The 21437-nt window shown below is 37.2% G+C and overlaps 5 protein-coding genes across 6 annotated transcripts; 3 read left to right on the forward strand and 2 right to left on the reverse strand.

The window, feature by feature from the left end:
* Positions 1-773: 773 nt before the first annotated feature.
* Positions 774-2464, reverse strand: LOC145906285 (protein arginine N-methyltransferase 5-like). Its single transcript, XM_082993703.1, has one exon. The coding sequence runs from the start codon at positions 2368-2370 to the stop codon at positions 1180-1182; it is 1191 nt and encodes a 396-aa protein (XP_082849829.1). The 5' UTR covers positions 2371-2464; the 3' UTR covers positions 774-1179.
* Positions 2465-5102: 2638 nt separating this feature from the next.
* Positions 5103-7861, forward strand: LOC145906041 (uncharacterized). Its single transcript, XM_082993419.1, has 4 exons — positions 5103-5287; positions 6099-6204; positions 6621-6718; positions 7194-7861. The coding sequence occupies exons 1-4, from the start codon at positions 5197-5199 to the stop codon at positions 7478-7480; spliced, it is 582 nt and encodes a 193-aa protein (XP_082849545.1). The 5' UTR covers positions 5103-5196; the 3' UTR covers positions 7481-7861.
* A 1574-nt stretch (positions 7862-9435) lies between these two features.
* LOC145905722 (serine hydrolase-like protein) lies at positions 9436-12731 on the forward strand. 2 transcript variants are annotated; one of them, XM_082992994.1, is made up of 12 exons: positions 9436-9549; positions 9826-9903; positions 9955-10104; positions 10195-10308; positions 10363-10404; positions 10459-10478; positions 10546-10620; positions 10689-10795; positions 10911-10990; positions 11232-11349; positions 11426-11516; positions 11611-12731. In XM_082992994.1, exons 2-12 carry the CDS (start codon positions 9867-9869, stop codon positions 11752-11754), a joined length of 978 nt encoding a protein of 325 aa, XP_082849120.1. In that variant the 5' UTR covers positions 9436-9549; positions 9826-9866; the 3' UTR covers positions 11755-12731. The 2 variants fall into 2 exon arrangements, with proteins under 2 accessions (XP_082849120.1, XP_082849121.1); XM_082992995.1 differs by lacking the exon at positions 9436-9549 and adding an exon at positions 9637-9738.
* Positions 12732-12871: 140 nt separating this feature from the next.
* On the forward strand, positions 12872-15585 carry LOC145905724 (serine hydrolase-like protein). Its single transcript, XM_082992996.1, has 11 exons — positions 12872-13561; positions 13613-13762; positions 13853-13966; positions 14026-14067; positions 14126-14145; positions 14213-14287; positions 14355-14461; positions 14568-14647; positions 14873-14987; positions 15064-15148; positions 15344-15585. Exons 1-11 carry the CDS (start codon positions 13525-13527, stop codon positions 15485-15487), a joined length of 969 nt encoding a protein of 322 aa, XP_082849122.1. The 5' UTR covers positions 12872-13524; the 3' UTR covers positions 15488-15585.
* A 230-nt stretch (positions 15586-15815) lies between these two features.
* Positions 15816-20091, reverse strand: LOC145907305 (steroid 17-alpha-hydroxylase/17,20 lyase-like). Its single transcript, XM_082994731.1, has 7 exons — positions 19919-20091; positions 19494-19669; positions 18888-19009; positions 17796-17935; positions 17346-17458; positions 16656-16829; positions 15816-16312 (listed from the first exon to the last, which is right to left on the reverse strand). The coding sequence occupies exons 1-7, from the start codon at positions 20089-20091 to the stop codon at positions 15816-15818; spliced, it is 1395 nt and encodes a 464-aa protein (XP_082850857.1).
* Between the last annotated feature and the right edge of the window lie 1346 nt (positions 20092-21437).

Below are 21437 nucleotides of genomic sequence, written 5' to 3' on the forward strand. Positions count from 1 at the left end.
ATAAATTTACAAGGTGGGTTTGGACGTATTGCAGTTATACGCAGGCTTGTGCTTTCGTAATACACAAAAATAAAACAATATTGCGTTGTTTGTCTCTAGCTGTGCCTACAAGAATATGTTTTCATGTGCTCCTGCAAAGGCGTATTGTACCTTTGAGTGTAAGTCAGGCGGGGTGGAACTGGACCCATACCGGCCTGGGGTCCATGAATAGCAAAAGGAGACCACGAACACCATTGCTTACTTTGGAAAGTTCTCGACCCCTTTGGTTTAAGTAGCGTCTTTTGGACTTTGAAACATATTTTGTAGCAGAGCGTTTTTCTCTGCATTCCTCCCAGAAAAGTATTCGAGCGCTCTTGAAAAGGAAAGGCCCATGAAACGGTTTAAGAATATCTGGATTCGGATCCTGTCGACCGCAGCCAAAAAACATTTATTTTAGAAACACTGAAAAAGGAGGAACCCGACTCTTTCAAGGGCAATTTCCAGGTGCTATGTTAGTAATGTCGGCATCGCAAATTTCAAACTTTCAGTCTTCAGTTTTTTTTTCTGTACAACAATCTAACATGTACGAATGCATAGAATGATGGCGTTCAACTGAATCAATCACAGGTCAAGTGCCTCTTGGTATTTTCGTAATGTACGCTTATTTTTTTCGCGTGACGTAACATATCAGCGCTGACTTGGGACGATGAACTTTGGGCCTGAGGAAGATGGATTCATAGCCAGTTTTAATGTACATACGTATATGGTATCACAATTTGCGTTTATTTCGACGGAACTGCACAATTTCTTAGTAGTGACATCCAATACAGGACACTTAGAAGTAAAAAAAAAATCATCAATACATTACACTATACTCAATAATTTGATTTGTGTTGTTGTAATATTGGCTTGCTGTTATTGAGCTATAGCTTTTTTGAGCTAGAGAACTATCAAAAAGGGACATTTTCTAAATGTAAATAAATAAATATATTGCACCAAAGAAATTTTAACCTACACTGAATCACTTAAAAAGGTACTGCACCAGTGTAAAATGCCTAGTTTTTGAACAAGAAAATACTAATCAAATTATTATATAACCACAAAAACATTGACTGGGCTAGTAAAGTATGCAGGTATCTGTAAGTCAAAAAGGACAAAGTTATATAGTTTAGAAATAGTTTTTAAACATTTTTGTGTTTGTTACAAGTACAATATATGTTGAGTTCCATCAATATTATTAACTTTTGCATCGGTGTCTGTTGGGCTCATTTTTCCCCACTCATACCACAGCTTAAACTGCGGGTAGTTGACGTTTAAAATGTGTTTGCTCTTGACTGGTGCACACTTTCTTGACACTGTAATAGTCACTTCATTATTTTCACAATCAGATAGTACACCAGACAATGGAAAAAAGGCTGACTCCCAAAAGTATGTGTTCTGTTTAATGGTTGGTCTAGTATCAATGTAAAGCCCACCAAAAAGTTTGGCCTTGAAATACCCAGCAAGGCCAGTCAAGCGTTTATTCCTTGATTGAAGTTTCAATTTAACGCAGTGTGTGCTATTGTCTTTTCTTGTTGTGCATGACTGGGTGTACACTTCAGTGACATCAGTCAAAAAAACAGTATCTCGAGGTAGGCCGAGGACATGCAATTGCTCATCACAATCATCAGTAAAATATGTGTCCAGTTTCTGGGAATGAATTGCACATATATATGTGGTATATGACTCAGGTATTGAGATACATGCTGGTGAATGGTCAGAATTTTGTTTGGAAAACAATTCAACACAAGTTGACAAAATCTCTCCAACAAACTCGTTGTCACCAAAACTGCCAAAAAGCTCAGATACAAAAAGATCAATGCATTTTTCTGCAACAAGTTCGCCGATTTGTGAATCACATGAATGTTTGTTTATTCCCTCTAAAATCTCATCAACAGTTCTTATAACCAATGGCTCATACACTTTAATACTTGGTTTGTTCTTGAACTTTTCCTTTAAAATGGCATTGGCAGTAGGGTTAACTTCAATCACATGGACTGTCCCAGGAATATGGAACTCATTTAAACATTCATAACAGAAATCAACTAGTCTCCCCCTTCCAGCACCAACAACCATAACGTGTTTAGGGTCAGTACTGTTCCATGATTTCATTGCCATATGTATTGCAGTGTAATAGAGAAAGTACTTCGCCCTATCTTGTTCCATTGCCTCGTATTCCAGGTTAAGCCAAGGTGGGTAAATTGGGTCCCGGTTTTTGGTAGGGAGCAGAATTCCATTTTTCCGAAGTTGTGAAGCATAGTCAGCAAGGAAGAGTCTTCTGGCGTCTTCCTCGAATTCCTGGCAATCCATAACAACTAAGTTTCTAACCAAAAGCCAACAGCAGCATAACATGTAATCGGATGTTCTTAAAACGGGTATAACTCAATAAACCATAAAATTAAAAAGGAGGGAATATTCAAAGAGATGAAAAGGTAGAATTCGTATTCTACGGTTAAACATAGTACTGAAAAAAGTCACATTTTTCTATTAAATGCCTGGAAATAAATTCGTCTTGCACATACACAGCAAGAACTACAAAATTGGCAGAATTTCGTAGCTGTACGGTGGCCTGTCTTGTCAGTTAAATACGTTTTAAGAATTATCGCGGTTTGTTTCCTTTATTTCGGGGAAAACCCATCAAGGAAATATTTTTGTTTAAATGTTAAAGATTAAATTTGCACCAATTCAAGAAAAAGTACATAAGCACATTCTAAAACGCCATCTAACCATATAACTTTCGTACCAGTAATTACGAAAAAGAGCAGTGGGTTTTAGAACGTACTTTTTGTGCAGCGTGTGTTTTAGATTAGAACGTATCAGCAGATAAACTGCCTTTAAAAATTTGTTATGGCGCTCAATGTTATAACATTAAATGAAGGTTACCTTAAGTCAATGTCTACGTGACCATGAAGTCGATTTCGTTCCAGTTCCGGGTGAATGCTTAGACGTTAAAGTCTGGGAAGGAGACAGACGTGGGGGATGCACGTACCACAATGAGCTCCAACGCACAAACAATTTTGTCTGCGGCTCTTGCCTGATAACCATGCAACTGCAATGCAAATAAATTCTTACAAAAGCTATATTGAAAGCCATTTGGCAAAAGTGAATATTTTTTGTCTGTTTGTTATATTTATGTGGGGTTTAGGAATAACAGAACCAATACAGTTGTTTTTTGCAAAAAGTGTAAACAGCAACTTTTCAAAGTAATTGTAGAAAGCTGCATGTTGTTAATGTACAATTTGGGTTGTTGCATGTTTTCAGTGAAATTTTTTTGTTGTGCAACCTAAACCGCCAAACATCACAACAATGTGAAGTAGTTTCAACGTCGCATGCCGCATTGGATGACGTAGTGCTCAACAACTGGGTAAAAAAGGTGGCGTGCGTGGTTTCTACGGGGTAGAAATGCAAGCGGGTTTTGACTTTAGAATTTAGTTGAAATTGTAGCTTGACGGGGGCACAACACTAGGTTCGTTAAAATAATTTGAAAGGTCTTCTGGAAGACTTAGGTGTTTCAAACGAGCATTGTCGCGTAGCTACATTGTAGTGCTGGTATTTGCAAACGTCAAAATTAAATATGAATGTTTACAATGGTTATGACGTTTCTTATTTTGGTTGCAGTATCAAGAAATACCCAGAAAGTACTTTCAGCCAAAACATGCCTGGTCTCTTGTGTTCGCGCTTATCGCAAACTTTTGTACTTTATCTGATGGACGAGTTCAAAAAGAATGGTTACGCGTAGCTCTTAGCTCAGATTTCAGGCGTTTTTAAAACAACACGCAGCGTACCCAAGTGGCTTAGGTTTGGCCACATAAGCCAGTGCTTCGTGAAATATTGCATCAGGTCAGACATGGAAAAAAAATTTGGAGGTTGCCAAAGACTGCAAATTATAAAAGTTGTGACAAATATTAGAAATACGCACGATACGATTGCCAATGATGGTTGAATACAAAACAGATAACAACAAATGATTTTTTTATTCTTCCATTCACAAATTTCATTTACACTATACGGGATGAAACGTTCGCCCGGTTGCTCTGATACAAATGACCCCTTTGTTGGGTTGGCCCTTTCTTCAGCAGCCAACCGAATCACACAAGACAGGTTATTTGTAACCCCATCTTTACGGTTGAAAAGATTGTGAGCGCCAGGGTGCTGGAGATTACATTTACATGCGTGGTTGGCACAATTACATGCGTGGTTGGTTGGGGTTAAAATAGTTTGATGCGTGTTGGAGAATGCGTGACAATTTTAGCTACGCATGCTCTGTGGTATAGGGCGCCATCACACTTAAACTGTGCTATAATGTGTGTGCAGAATAGTCATGATGCTTTGTATAATTTAGTTTGTCTGTGCAAGATTTTGACGTAAACTTAGCAAAGTGACCTCAAATCTAATGATTTTAAAAATAGAGTCCTAGACTAGGAAAATATCGGAAGCACCGTATTAGGGGGAGAACATTCATATTAATTGGTCATAATGTGTAGTCCTAATTTGAATGAGATAACAGAAACAAAACTGTTATTAATCATGTTAATAATTTTGAGGGGGCTGCCGAAGTTTTGGGCCTACGCTAAAAACATTCAGTCGTTACAGCAAATCGTCATTAAGCACGACTAAATTATTTACATCACTTGACGCGGGCCTCTGGCAGCGCCTGAAGCTATACTTTGTGATGCTCTTGAGTGGCACTCTTGTGTCAAGCCTCTACAGAGCAGTCGATGGCCTTTTTCAGAAATTCAGTTTAAACAACTTTTTCGAGGTAATGGCGGATAATAATAAACGGCGATAGTAGCAGCAAAGTATGATGTGCTTTTAAGAAGAAAGTGTATGTGCAGTAATACTCGCATATCAAGGTGCAAAAATACTTTTTTTTCAGTGAGTTATTTTAGTGTTAAGAGCTTTCCGTAAAGCACTGTTATGCTTTCAGTTAAATTTCATTTTCTTTTTATTAGAATAAAATGATAGTCATGTAAATCAGTTCCTTGCCCTGCAAACCATCATTTGGCGATGTTTGCTGCAATTAAGCATGTTTGTTTTGGGAAAGCAGTTATTAGTTTTTTTTGCACAACCTTGCAAAGAGTGCATTAATTGTTTATTTCACCAGATTGCCTTGCTAAGATTTGCATCACTGCATATTTGACTGGTTTTTGCACGTGCTTATGACGACATAGTGGCACAATGGCGGATCTCTTCTCGGCGTGGAGTTCCTCGGGGCATAAAGCGTTGTTAAAGTTTTGTGCGGTTTTCACATTAATTAAGACTACTTGCGGTAAGTTCTGTCAACGAACCTGTACAGTTTAAAATTATTTCAGTGGACTAATGCGAGATACTTGCATAATGTCACAAATGAAAATGGCCCTAAATGCTTGTCTACACTAATAAGTACCTTTTTTTCCAAACATTGGAATGTTGGCCTACAAGTTTTGCTACAAAGTGAATAATATTGTAGTTGACTGTGCGGACGAATGAGCTTCAAACAAATCGTCCCTGTTATTTTAAAATGTCAGCAAATTAGCAACAACCATTAAATTAAAAGTGCAAGTTTCTGGCACTTTTTAACCGCTGCCGAAGTTCATTTCCGCCTGAACCGAGCGTGATTTTTGCAGAGAACGACTTAGAAATTAACGTGGTCACGAACTGAGCATTTATAACTTGTGTCCATTAACCTTCTCCCCTTTTGCAAACCTAACACGATTCACATTAAAAACCATTTTTCTGTATAGCGTGGACATTTGGAACCGTCATGGTGTGATGAACCTTCCAATTCTATTTTTATACAGTCGCTATTTGATGAGTAGGCAATGCCAGTTTCTAGCAATGTAAAAGATATATCTATTGTAAAGGCTAATATTCTTTGTGACTGCTGACGAAAAAACTTTACCGATTTAAGGATAGAACAAGCAAGCAATGTTATTTAAACGTATCATGTTTAAACTGCCTTGTACAATTTTCCCATCTCTTCAAGTTGTTTTTAAATGGCCTGTGTTGTTTTAAGTCTATTCCTTACTAACTTGAAGTTTAGCTTAATGCCAAGTTACTTCAATCCGTACCATTATCAATCTTATGTTATATTTGTGTAGGACTACGCTGTGGGTACACAACATGCAACTCGGTAAACGATTACTGCTGCGTTTCAAATCAGTACTCTGTACATCCAACCTGCTGTAGTGCCTTGCACACAGATTGGTAAGTCATGACATTAATTGGAACTTAGTTAATGTGTAAAATCCCAGAGTAGGGGTGCACAACATAAGGTATGCATGCCAAATTCCGCACGACGTGGTTTAAAAATTGCACGCGGGCCGAACTATATAATTTGAGAAAATGTGTGTTGTTTTAAAGCAAATATCTTTTAATCAACATTATGTATCACCCATAGAAAACAGCACTCACAATTGTTTGGCACACGATAGATAGAATGCTATAAAAATGGCATGCACCCCTGTTTATGTTCTGTGCCCCTACCCTTGTGTTTCTTTTTGAACATAGATTTTTTTTATGCAAATATTTTCTGAAAGACGGATCTACTTTTAGCATCTATCTGTGAACTAACATGATTTGCATCTAAACTTTGCGTACTTGAATATTTCTTATCTTTACAGGGCGTTAAAAGGAACTGGAATTGGATTTGGAATTACCGTTGCTCTCATCGTTTTCATTGCTTTTTGCAGCTGCTTTAAGAAATTTAGAAGAGACGGAGGTACATTACTTTTACCCACAAATATGGCAATTAAATCAGTTTTTTATCGTCTGCAACTTCGCCAGAGCGTCGTTTGTGGTTAACGCAGCGGTTCGCAATCTATCCAACACGACGCCCTGGAGCATCGTTGTCGGTTTGCAATGGAGTCGCGCGTGTTAATTTAAGAAATAAATTTGGTCTATTGTTTAGCATACGGACAAAACTATAGATTTTCTATTGTGGCAAAGTTATTAACAAGCAAATGTTGCAAAAAGTGCTCGTGGCAACATGGTACGTCTCAAGTGCGGCGAATTAATTAAAATGCGTCGTAAGCGTTGTCATTCAATTACGCTTGGAATGTACAAACATTGTGCAAGAACTCTGATGAATAACTTTTTTAAATGCTATACGCCAAATTACCAAATAGACCGCGATATTGAAAACATTTTCTTTACGTCGCCGAATACGAGCTGAGCTGACTGCGTGAACATTGCAGGTCTGACGAGGAGAAGTGGGCAACGATATTCAGACCAACCGCCTGACTACAATTCAGTCAAAGTGTCCATGGAAGAGCCACCGCCATACTACAAACTTTATCCCATACCCGGAGGTCCACCAAGCGGCGAGACGACAACGCCGCAAGGTGACGCAACAGAGTGCCCTGCGAGCACGTCCGGCAGCTGCAGTTCAGTCGAGTCTACCAGCAACCGAACAAATGCGAACAACCCGCAAGTTGAAAGTCCGGAATTGCCCGTTTATGACGAAGTTGTGGCTGTGACGTAATTATTACACAATGGGGAATGTTGAAACCACTCAAGACTTTGCTGCTTTTATTCGCGAAAACTTCGCACATTATTGTAAATCTTGCTGTGGTATAAGCATTGTCAATTTTACCCTATTTTTAACGAGTACTGTCGTGCCGATCCCTTTCCAGTACGTAATTATGCACATGACATTTGCTCACGAAATAACTTAGTTCATATAGTGTGAATCAAGATTGTACTAATTTGACGTCAGCGACGTTTGAGCATCTTCGACTATAACTCTTTTATTGTTGCTTCGTTCTTTCTTTACTCTCACTGACAACGTGCCTACAGTTTTTAACGCTCTTGTAACTCTTCAAGTAAACCACACAAAAAAATTAAAATGTTTTGGGGAAAAGTGCGCCCGAAAGGGCAAGGAATCAAAAACGCAGTACCTACACCATGTGTTTCTCAACCCGCGTTAAAGCCGAATACGAAATCTCAACAGTCTGTAAAGAGCAACGGTGCTTTAAAACAAACCTTGAAAAGTAGCTACAAGGGAACAAAAACTGTCTGTTCTGTTAATAATTTGCATAGCAGTTTATCAAAAGAAACATTAAACAGATATAACAACATAAAAACGTATCCGAAATCATCAAAAGCACAGCTTTTTTAGTTCATCAGGAAAATACTACTACACTGGGTCACAAAGTTTTTTACAAACTTGATCCACATATAAGCCTATGTAAAACAGAAATCTGTGCGGACTTTACTGATCAGGCGTGAACAGGCCGCCCGCCTGTTATTTTTGTTTATAAATTTGAGTTGAAATACTACACGAAATCGTAGCGTTAATACGCGCACAGATTTCTATGTTACATAGGCTTATACGTGGATCAAGTTTGCAAAAAACTTTGTGACTCGGTGTAAAAGTATCTTCCTGTTCATCAACCATAAGTTTTCTATGGGACAATAAAAATCCTCTAAATGCAAACCGCATTGAACTGAGCGTTTGTACCAGAGGGACAAACAAAGTTGACAAGTGACAAACAAAAATTTAGTTGACAAACAAAAATCGCCTGTTTACAAAAGTTTGAACGCGAGTTACTATAGGCCGCCCTACAAGATATCAACATGATTTTTTACACGTAAAAGTTCATAGGCTGACCTTTCTAACGATATCACAATTATAAAATAAACATGTTCATAATCGGTTATGAATATCATATGAGCATTATGACACAACTCTAAGCAACTACGTTTGCCGCTGAATTCCTTTAGTGCAAATCTTCTTTTGCCTCCTTTTTATCAAATAATACCAAATTTTGCCTTCTAAAAAACGCGCACATTGTTAAATTTGCAAAACAAAAACCATACTACCCATATTTTCCTATCTTTTGCGCACGGCACGAACACATTTCGGCCATAAAAAGTTGCACAAGCGTATGCCGGTGAATTCCTTTTGAACCAACAACCTACGCACTCCTGCTACCGAGCAAAATCAAACTTGGCCTTCTTAAATTGGACAAATATTAACCATACCCGCAATACGCCCTTGAACGCTATAGAGCAACACGCGAATGAAACAAATTTCACATACGCTTGTGCAAGGTTAATGGCCGAAATGTGCTCGATTCGCGTGCTGCCTCATAGCGTGCAAGGGCGTATTGCGGGTATGGTTAATATTTGCCCAACTTAGGAAGGTGCGCTTATTTTGGAAGGCCAAGTTTAATTTTGTTCGATAGCAGGAGTGTGTAAGGTTGTTGGTTCAAAAGGAATTCAACGGCATACGCTTGTGCAAGTTTTTATTTAAATCATTGGTTCTTAACATTTTATGCATTGTGGCCCTCCTACAGTAACACCCAAGGGTTTGTGGCCCAAAAACTTTACATTATACTTGTAAACGAACCTGTTGAATATAAATTTTGTGTTTGCTTGCTTGAAAATGAATTTGGAGTACCCTAAAAAAGTATGCACTTTTTGTTTACATTTCGTCAATATTTAACCACACTGGACGTTAGGTATGGCGAATGGACAGCGCATTAATTAGGTTGTATGTAGGAAGAGGTCTTGCCACCAGTAAAAAATTGAGTTGGGAAAATTAAATTGGTAATTATTTTATGTAACTTACTTTTTGTGAGAATAAACTGTTGGTATATATATATATACCATCCCTTGAGTTCTTCTCGTGCAGACCTTTTTACTAGCACTGCAAGGATTTTGTTACATTATTAAATACCTTCTTGGGAAATTAAAGTTCCAGTTTTTTAAAATCAGTTTTTATTAAAAGTTTAATGGGTCAGTATATACCACATGATAATAGTAAAAAAACTTTACCATCATTTTGAAGTTTTTCTTTTATGCTGCTTTTACTTCTTTTTATAGATGCATTCTGTGTGGGCCTCTAGTGTCATATACTTTAAACTATGTCTCCAAACACTTACATTAACACAAGTGCAAGAGGTAAGATTTTCTAGTCAAATAAATCTCACATTTCAAATTGATATTTTTAAGGAATAACCAAGGAGATACAGGTTCCTGTTCCCTGGGGGATTATTGCAGGCAAGACATATGGAGATGAAAACAATTTTCCCATTTTTTGCCTCCATGGACTTTTGGATAATTGCAACAGTTTTGATGACTTGATACCCTACTTGCTAAAAGGTACCCAAGTGTGATTTTACCATTTCAGTAAAGCACATAGTTGCAATTTGTTTGTTGGTCCAGTGCAACTTGTATATTTTTCCATTACAGACAAGTTTTATGTGATGATAGACCTTCCTGGACATGGAATGTCATCACATTTGCATTTAGGAATGAATTACTCTTTGTTCCTTTACACATCCATAATTCACAGAATAGCTCTTTGTTAGTTAAACACAGTAAGGTATCTTTACTCTTTTTAAAATATTTTCTGTGCAGATTTTCACTGGAAACAGTTCAGTTTTATTGGCCATAGTGCGGGTAAGAATGTACAAAATATAAAAAAAACAGTGTAAAATATATTTCAATTTCCAGGTGGATTCTTATGCACATTGGTGAGATCTTGGTGTGTGTTGTGTGTTTTTTTGCATTTGCAGTGTGTCAATATATTTCTCTTTCCAGTATGCTGGGACATTTCCTGAAAAGATTGACAAGTTAATTTTGTTAGATATACCTGGGGTGGTTTTTCAGGCTTCGGTAAAAACAATCACTTGTGTTTAGTTCAGCAAACAAGCAGGTATTGTCTAAAAATTTTTTTGGTGAAGAACAAGTTGCCAGAATTCCTAAGAAACACAGTAGAGCATTACTGCAAGATTGAATCAAATGATTCCAAGCCACGTTCTTGGAAATATGAGGATCTCAAACACAAACTGTTAGTATATCTGCAATAAAACTATATTTTAGTATTTCAAAAATATATATATGTACATATCTTCTAAAAAAAATAATCATTAAGTTTTTTTTAAAAATTTTAACATCAATAACAGGTCAATCTCAGTGACCAAATCTATCAAAGGAAAAGTTGCTGATGTATTGTTGGAAAGGGGGTCTGTAAACTGTGGAAATGGTATTTTTATTCTAGTTTGTTTTGTAAAATATGTAGCAGATTAAACAACAAAATGTGGCTTGAACTCTATTTATATTTGCCATCAATTGTAATTGCTTACATAAATTAGATGTCCAATTTCAAATGCTCAGCACAGAATAAATAAAATGACCCCTTACATGCTTACTTAGAAGTGAATGTTTATGTGTGGTTCTTGAAAGATTTATAAAACCTTTTTTGTTAAAACAGTTTTTTTTTTCAGACATGGTTAAAGTTCGCAGTGATCCAAGTATACAATTGTCGACTGATTTGTATTTGCAAACATTTGAGGATAGTTTAGATATTGTTATGAAGGTTGAAGCTGAAACTCTCCATATTATGTAAGTGACATTTACACAAATTCAATTTAAATTTTGTGCATTATACCTGAATGGTCATTTTGTGATTTGAATGTAGGGCGAAAGATGGGTTGTACAGGCCTAGCAATTTGTCTCAAACAGTTCAGAACCGTTACAAGAAAACTTTGAATGCATTTGAGAATGTCGAAGTAAGGTTTAACCGTTACGATGTTTTTTAATACAACACTAGAATGATAATGCCTTGATAATTTAAAATCGACTAATGCAAGAAAACTATTAAAGTTTCATAGGTGTGTGAACGTTGAGGGGGACCACCACTTCCATATGTGCCATCCAGAAGAGGTTGGAAAACAAATAGGTGATTTTCTCAGCAGACCATTACGTTCCAAGTTACATCAGAGAATCAATGCAAAATCTCACTTATAATGTTGTGTTGGAAAAGAGAGCCCAAATATGTTTTAATATCGTTTCGAATAAACAATTTATTCAATTAAATTGTTGCTGACGCTGCCAGGCATACTTTATTGCTAAATAAGTTTGCCAGAAGAGCAGTTTTTAGCAATAATTTATTTAATATATTTGCACCTTCATCTTTGTTAACGATCGTTTTGATTTGGCCGGAACGACCGAGTGGCCACCTTACGTCATACGCGGCTTGTCACAACCCTCCAAATTGCGACTGGCTGCGATTATAGCAGCTGACAGTGATTTTCCGCGAAGAAAGTACCTTCACATGGGCGCCTGACACGATAACCCTTATGTTTTTTTTTCGGTGTCCATCCCATTTTATGTTTTACGTTTATGTCGATGTGCGAAATTTTGCGCGAAAATTACAATGATTTGATTTAATCAGTAATATACGAGTCAACTACAACGTGTATCTTATCTACTCAAGTTTTATGGTTTGGTCTTAAATGTAAGGCTGCTTTAAATGTAATCAACTACACTGCATTCGTTGTAGGTCAGCTATATGCCTAATAGTGTAAAGCCAATTAGGGCCTGAATTATCAAACATTTAAATTTAGCTGATTAAAAAAGATGTATTTCTGTTTTAGTTTTTATACTATCCTTAAAAACACATCTTTATTTGGTAGCTGTCCAAAAGGTGGCAAGGCATGATCTTAGTTCGGTGGTCGTGTCTTGCAGTCTGATTTGACAAAAAGAAAATAACCTACGAATGATGCCAAAAAACGCAGGCAATTTTCCCAAGGACGGCTTGCTTTTGGTATCTGGTCTCAGTTGATTTTACCGACGCATTACCTATAGCTGTGGTTCTAACTCCTTTGTTAAATATGAGCAGAAAGTTTGACACTAGCTTAAAAAAACTTAACAACAACTGCAAAATGGCACACGTTTGAGCTTGGCTGTTCTGTAGATAAAAAATGATCCGGTGATTTTTACAGAAGTTTGTTAAAAACCACTAAACTTGTCACAGATATAGCAACATAAAATGTTTCCAAAAGCATTAGAGCGTAACAACGTCTTAATCAATCAACCGTAAATATTCTATGGTTTAGTAAATATCCCCTAACTGCAAACTGCCTTCACCAGAAGGTTTGTTTATTTACATGATGTTTGTAAACAAAACTATGGAATGTAAATTTGCACTTGCAAAAAAACTGAAAGAGTATCCAAGTTAAAAAAGGATGTTAGTTTTGCACTTGAGAAGAATAGTTACTGGCGTCGAAGAATAATTTTGGAGTCAAAAAGTATATGTTAAATGCTTTTCGTTAATATTTAACTACACTGGACGTTGCACGTTGGGTTAAGTACATCATGGCACACACAGTTCGCTTGCATGTAAGTAGATGCCTTTGCACCAGTTAAAGTTGAGATACAAAAGTCAGGAAATCACATTGTTGATTATTTTATGTAACCTACTTTTTTGTGAGGATAAACTGTCAAAATATTTTGAATATGTAAATTCTTATAGAGGCCCATATTGTCTCCAAAAGTAAAGCATTTCTTGAATACCCTCTAGTGACCTTAGGTTAAATATTTCCAAAAGCACTTCTATTGGACATTTAATGGGTTAGCTAGGTATTTAATGCAGTACAGTTAGGCTTCGCCAGAGAGAGAATATCACTATTTACCTCATGACAAACAAGACAATCATTTTGAGATTTTCTTTTGTGCTGTTTGTATTTTATTGTCTATGTGTATTTAGTATGTGCCTTTAGTAATATATCTTTAACTATGTCACCAAACAGGTACATGAGCACAAGTGCAAGAGGTAAGATTTTCTAGTCAAATAAATCTCATATTTCAAATTGATATTTTTAAGGAATAACCAAGGAGATACAGGTTCCTGTTCCCTGGGGGATTATTGCAGGCAAGACATATGGGGATGAAAACAATTTTCCCATTTTTTGCCTCCATGGGTTTTTGGATAATTGCAACACTTTCGATGACCTGATACCCTACTTGCCCAAAGGTATCCAAGTGTATTTTTACAGGTTCACTAAAGTGTATTGTAAAAGTTTGATTGTTGGCTCAGTACACGGTGTATGTTTTTGCATTACAGACAAGTTTTGTGCGATGATAGACCTTCCTGGACATGGCATGTCATCACATTTACATCTAGGAATGGAATACTCTATGTTCCTTTACACTTCTATAATTCACAGAATATCTCTGTGTGAGTAAAACAGGTCTATACTCTTTTACCTTTCCTTTACTAACATATTTTTTGTGCAGATTTTAACTGGGAACAGTTCAGTTTTATCAGCCATAGTGTGGGTAAGAATGTATGAGTGAATATATCGATTAATATATATTTGAATTCTTCTTTTTTCAGGTGGATTTATATGCACATTGGTGAGGCCTTACATGAAAGTGTGCACTTTTTCACATTTGCAGTGTGTTGGATTATTTCTCTTTTCAGTATGCTGGGACATTTCCTGAAAAGATTGACAAGTTAATTTTGCTAGATACACCTGGAGTGTTTCTGAATCCTTCGGTAAACACAATAACATTTTAATTTGTTGATAAAAATCAGTTGTTGGTGAATAAATTTGTTGTTCAAGAACGCTTTGCCAAAAGTTTTAAGAAAGACTGTGGAACATTTCATGAAGATTGAAACAAATGATTCCAAACCACGACCTTGGAAATATGAGGATCTCAAACACAAACTGTTAGTATGTCGACAATAAAACTTCATGTTGGTATCTTAAAAATGAATACATATGTCTAATTTCAGTAATGCTTTTAAACATTTAAACAAGAATTATCAACAACAGGTCAATTTCATTAACCAAATCTATCCAAGGGAAGGTTGCTGATGTTTTGTTGGAAAGGGGGACAGCAAACTGTGGAAATGGTATTTTCATTTAAGTTTATTGTTTAAAGTTTGTAACAGATAACACAACAAAATATGGTTACTAATAGGTTCGAAATTAGCCAGTAGCCACAAAATTAGCCTTGTTAAATGCTCAGAAGAGGATTAACAAATGGTTAATTTTATGCTCACCTAGTAAAACGAAGGTTTATATAAGCTTCTTAAAAGACCAGCAAGCCCTTTTTTGCAAAACTTTTGTTTTTTCAGACATGGTTAAACTTTGCAATGACCCAAGGATACAGTTGACCGATGTATTGTTTCTGACACATGAGGACAGTTTAAGTTTTGTTAAGAAGGTGGAAGCTGAAACTCTTCATATTATGTGGGTGACATTTAGACGAATTCAATTTACATTTTGTTCTTTACACTTGAATGGTCATTTTGTTACTTGTATACAGGGCAAAAGATGGGATGTACAGCAAAATGCCACAAGCTACTCAAAACCAATATAACGCCACTTTCAATTCATTTGAGAATATCGAAGTAAGGTTTCACCTTTACCGTATTCTTTAATATAACAGTAAAGAAATATTACTTTGATGATTTAAAATCAACTAATGCTTAAAATTTATTTTAACACAGTATTGCCTTATGCAATGGCTTGTTTGGCAGGATCGCCCTACTGACCCATCTAGGCTGCAATGCCTGGGAAGCCCATAAAGTAATGAAATATTTTAGTTTCATAGGCGTGTGGACGTTGAGGGGGACCACCACTTCCATATGTGCCATCCAGAAGAGGTTGGAAAACACATAAGTGATTTTCTCAGCAGACCATTACGTTCCAAGTTGCAGCAGAGAATCAATGCAAAATCTCACTTATAATGTTGTGTTTTTATTTATTTATATGCATATACGTATAAAGTAATTGAAGAAAAAAGTGAGCACGATATGATTTTACGATTACAACAATGTGATTTGTATTTACTAATTGATAACACGTGGCTTTGAGAACAAACAGCAAGCAGATAGCCTTTGCACAATGCAGAATTTGCAGTTGTAAGCCACAGTATAGGGCATATTTAAATAATTGACAGATCCATTGAGTTTAATGGTTATAGAACCTGGTACATGCATATGTCAAAAACTACTCGCGGTGACATTTCAACAACGCAGAAGACTCTTTTTAGGTGCTTTACGTAATTAATGCGTTTTATCGCGTTTTTCTTTTTGTCAGTTCGACAGCATACTTTGGTGGGTATAGCAACGTGGAGGAAACTCCTTTCATGTCGACGTCAGCGTCGTTAGATGCCAGGCCCGCGTCGAAATAATACAGAATAGTTACCATGTATGCAAACAACCCGACTTCCACAATCCTTTTTCCGGGACAAGCGCGCAAGCCTAGGCCGAAAGGGAATACATGGCCCGATTTTTTGAAGATTCCTTCTGGATCAAGATGCCTATCCGGTCGGAAATCCTCGGTATCAGGGCCCCAGTATTGCTTTTCGTGGTGCACGCTCCATATGTTTTGCATCACAGGCGTGCCTTTTGGTAGCCTGTAACCCAGGATTTCAACTTCTTCGCTTGTCTGGTTTACTAAGCCTACAGGGGCCATCGGTCGCAACCTGAAACATTCCTCCAAGATTGCGAGGCAGTAGTTTAGATGCTGGCGCTTCTCCGATAGAGCGCTGTACACTGGGTTGTCGCATCCTAAAAAAAAGTTGTTATTAACTTTGTATTTACATAAAGCGTTTTCTTCTGGGGTTATATACAGGCAGTATTGTCGGCATCACTTATTTCGACATACGATTGCGACACCATGGTGAAATTCAGACTTGTATGTATATATATGGTTCCCACTAACTATGGCAGTTAAGTAGGACTACCAGAGACCAATATGACGTAGGCTATACAACACAGTAATGCCTGGGCTACCAAGCCTGTAAACCAAATAGACTATATGTATATATTTTATGCATATTGTGCACTTAGTTTGTTAAATATTTGAAATGGAAAAAAAAATTTTATCCTAGAAATTATTTTTAAATCACACCTCGGAGTACAGCATCCAGTTCTTCTTGTGCTCTTTTTGAGCATTCCGGATGCTTTAGGAGGAAGAGGAGAAGCCAGTTTAAGAAGCCGTGAAAAGAACTGAGTCCGGCTTGAATAAGGTCGCCCAATACGAACGCCAACTCATCTTGATGCTCTTCGCTCGCACATTTACGAGCTGACAAGAAAAAACATCATTTTGTTAATGTTTCATTGGGCGTATAATTGTTTTTATTTTTTTGTATGATTTTTTTGGATGCCTCTGTGTTTGTCCATATTCAGTTTCGAGGGTTCGTTATCAGTCTTAAATTTAAACGGTGACAAGCGCAGGGCACTTAAATTCACAGATAGTAGCTTTGGGTTGCGTATCCATTCCGAAATTTGGGTGGCCCCGAAATGTTTTATTGGGTTTTGAGCGAGTAAAGGTTTTTGACGTGAAACATCGGCCAACGAAGCGGAAAAGATTTGGTATGTTTATTTCAATGAAAATTTAGCCAAATCGTGTTGGTTTCAAGAAATTTAAACACATAAATCCTTATCTCAGAAATTTCGGAGGGGCCTGCTATGCTGCGATGCCCCTATCTGGCTATACGATAATAGGTCGGCTGGTCATCACTATGTTAAATGTTATTTTAAAAGTGCGAGTATATTAAATTTCATGCATTTATAGCATGTAACTTAAATGTGATTTTACCTTGTAGGATAAAGGAAGTTAGATTTGGAACGTTCTCATCACGCGCTTCGTCACATAGTTTTCGCATTTTTTCACCAAACTTTTTGGTGTTTGTCGGTACCTGGTCTAAAAACCTGCCGGAAAACAATATTAAATCGCTTTTTACGCCATTATGTGTTCTTAATAATCTGTTCTTCTGGCATATATAAAAACGTAACTTTATTCACCGACGTTTCACCAAGGAAGCCTTGTTGAATAACAGACGAAACATCGGTGAATAAAGTTACGTTTTTATATACGCCAGAAGAACAGATTATTAAGTTACAATATGCCTGGCAGCAACAAAAACATTACATTATGTGTTCTGTGGTCAATTCGAAAATCGTTTTTCCTTAGCCAAAAATATATGAGATATTGCGGCGTTCTTTTTATTGATTATAGAAATAAACTGTTGAAATTAAAAAGTCTCACCTTTTGAAGGAAGGAATATTGGACAGCCATGGCATAATAGTGAGCGCCACAAATTTCTCGTCTTTTATGTCCTTGTATGCCAGATGCATAATTTCATTCAGTTCTGGGTCGTTTCGTTCAAATCGTCGCGAAAAACATGTCTGCAACACAAATAAAAGTCATGAAAAAAATATCAAGAAAAACAACAGCGGCAAAACTATGTGTTATAAATAGTCATGGAGCCAATAACATGATTTTTTGAGCTGTATGCAAATGTACATTGTTTCGACCTAACAAGTGTTTCCACCTAGTTTCTCAGGATAGTTGGAGCCAGAGTTTGGTGCCCAACGCATGACTGTGAATGTATAGTCACCCCAAAGAGGAAGTCTTTGCCAGGACGTTTGGCTGGCAAAATCGTCTATACTTTCATGAAGCTACGCTGGTGAGAACTTACGTCACAACAGTGGCCATCTGTATGTAGTTTACAAAAATAGCTCCATTTATGTTCGGCAATGCGTCAGGCGTTTCCGGTGACTTCATGACAACTCAAAATATAAACATTACATACCCATGCAGCTTGAGGATGCCCACAGAAACAATAATGTATTAATAAAAAACGTATGATGTAATGCAGTGATTTTTAATCTTTGTATAGGCTCATTTGAGCTCACGTGAAATTCTCTCGCAGACCCCTTGTCTACAATGACTAATGGAAGTAAATGAAATTGCAAAAATGGGAATTACTATGGTAACTTTGTAATGCATTTAGTATATATAGTACATGCGAAAAGTCAATTCGATTCTAAAGTTTAAAACATTTGTAAAAAATTGAATTTTCAATTGTGTTTGCAGAATAATACAAACTAATTTGGATCAGTTCGAACCAAGGTCCTTTTGGTAAATATGGTTTCCGATCCAATGACAATTCAGTTTACTAATAAACATGCCTGAATAAGCCTTGAATTTGACACCTCGTCTCGTACCCCCTACTTTGGTACCCCCTGGGTGAGTGCGTCTGGTTAAGAACCTATAATATAATATGCAAAATACTAAAGAGTTGTACATAGTTACGAGTTTACGGCGGACCAATGTTAACATTTTTAATTCAGCAACCTGCATGACTGCGTTGATTACAGCATTTCGTAGGTGATCGCTGATATTAGCTTCCTTGTCTGTTTGTCGATCCAATGCATTTTTCAAATGCTCCGATTCATCGGCGACTGCGATTCGAATGCCTGTGTAAGTTTGTGATAAATAAAGATTATTATTCCATGCTTCAAAATGATAATGATATACTTTTTTGTATTGATTTTTGCGTTAATGCCAATATTACTGCGTCGCAAGATAGCAGGATGAGGCCTTTTCAAATTGACAATATGTTGCGAGATATTTTTTGCATGGTTAAATGAGCACAAATTATTATCATAAAATCTTTGATATTTGACGCGTCAATCAACTTTTGATTAAAAACAGCTAATGCTTTCTGTTAACATTCGCACGTGCCCCTAACCGATAAACTTCATGGTTTTAACTGTACCCAGCATACTGTTGTAGTCTCATATTTATTTTTGAGGCACGTTGCAAAACGATTTAATTTATTTTTTTCCACACTGAAATTCGAACCCAGGATATCCTGTCCGCGAATTCCGATCAGGTTTTTTCATATGAATATAAGTCGGCCGCTTAATCTAAGTTTAATTTAACATACACTCAACCCACTTTCGCATAAGCTTTCGATCCCACGGTCGACTCCGTCACGCCTCCCCCTCCACACTTCGTCATGCTGCGTAAAAGACAAGCCACAAAGGCCACGGTGAAGGGTGAACACCGGGGCTTCCAACCTCCCAGCGAAAGATTTTGTCCTTCGGCAGAACGCCTCTTGCACAGCTTCGTACCTGGAAAATGCACAAATATGGTAATGTTTATATAAGGAAAGTCGAGCCAATAATATGATTTCTGTAAGGTGCAATCCTTATAGGTCGAAAAAACAGCTTACAGAAATGGTAGTGTTTGTTCAGTTTTAGCACTTTTTGTTACAGCATGCGTATATCTGTTGGTACATTAATCTTCCAGCAGTTACACCCAATGTTGACATTTCTGCCAAACCATTGATTATAAAGCACAATTTATTGCACCATACGCACCCGTTCAACATAACTACCCTTGTCGCACCAAGCCTGACTTGAAAGATTGGCCCGTAATATTCGTCCGCCCATTGTGTCAAAGTTCGCTCCTTAAATTTTGTTAGACTGAGAAGACTTCCAAAGACGGGGACTCCCCACGGGCCGGGCATATCTTTTAATTCTTTGCTGGTCATTTTCACCGGGGTGTTTGCAGATGTTTTTTTATCAATGAAAAACAAAGAAACCTAAAGACTTCATAGCAAAACAAACCAGTATTAAATTTGCAAAAAGTAATTAATATTATAGCGCATCTTTTTTTTACATACGCACAAAACTTTACAATCAAATGCATTTCCTTCTCCCTCCACTTTAACACACGATTCGGGGTTGCAGCCGTATTCAAAACATTGGCGTAAGTGAGAAAACGTTTCTGTGAACTAAAGCTCCGGAAATGTCAGCACTGGTTTTCTGTAAATGCGCCGCAACCCGTAGTGACCCTAAAGACAGCAAATACGAAACGGCCATACAGTTGTTTCATGTTACAGGTTATGTAGGAAACGACGTAATATCTGCTCTTCAATGCAAAGCAAAAAAGCCTTGATATAAACATTAAAACCGTATATGGTACCTATAGAGAACTCGACTTTCAAACTCGCATGTATCTACAGAGTACAACATTCCTTGTAAGTCACGACTTGTGTTGTTGCAATCTGAAATTTTGCCAATGCCTTTTAGTTTATTTCGGTGCTGTTTCTTATCCACGTAGTAGTTTTTGCGCAAAACACGAATGCTTATTTAATTCGATATTTTATGCAATAAGCTTCCCAAAAACAGTGCGACCTATTTCCTGTAGTGCGACCCACACTGCAGCGCCTTTTTTCTTAACTTCATGACGTCACCGCCATTGACGTCAACACCCAGTTGTTAAACTTTTATACCAAACTGCACTGACTTCGTTGAACAACGGCGCTGATGCAACTGATATAAAACGAGACACCACTTGATTATCACTCAATATTCATAATTTCGTCTCAAATCTTTCGCCTGAGGCATTTTAATGTGGAGAAATACGTGATAAAGAATGCGAAAAAAACACCCCAATTAAAATATTAAAACGTCATGATGTGGTAAGCCGACTGTTTCAGATTTCTATGGTTTTGCAAACAAGCCTGATGTTTTGAAAACCAACAGAGCTGTCAACGATTTTTCGTATGCGTGCTGTTCAACCCAGGAATTTCTAACCCGCAAACCCAACACAGCGAATTTGAGCCCCTGTCCATAGAAGAAAAATTCCGCCCTAAATCGATAAGCTCCCTACACTACAAGTATCAGTGCCCCGTTAAGAAAGCCGTCACGCGTGAATGAGAAAACAGCCAAGTCACTCATCGAACTAATGTGCCCTTCGAACTTGGCTTTAACATCCGTTTACCGAAAAATTCATTTTCACTGGTAAAACTGCGACGTCATGCCTTTTCGCCAGGCCCACATATTTCGCATCAACATTTTGTTTCGTCCAAATGCAGCCCTTTATTTCTTGTTA

The sequence above is a fragment of the Ascidia mentula genome, chromosome 6 (assembly GCF_947561715.1).
Source record: "Ascidia mentula chromosome 6, kaAscMent1.1, whole genome shotgun sequence".
Lineage (NCBI taxonomy): Eukaryota > Metazoa > Chordata > Ascidiacea > Phlebobranchia > Ascidiidae > Ascidia > Ascidia mentula.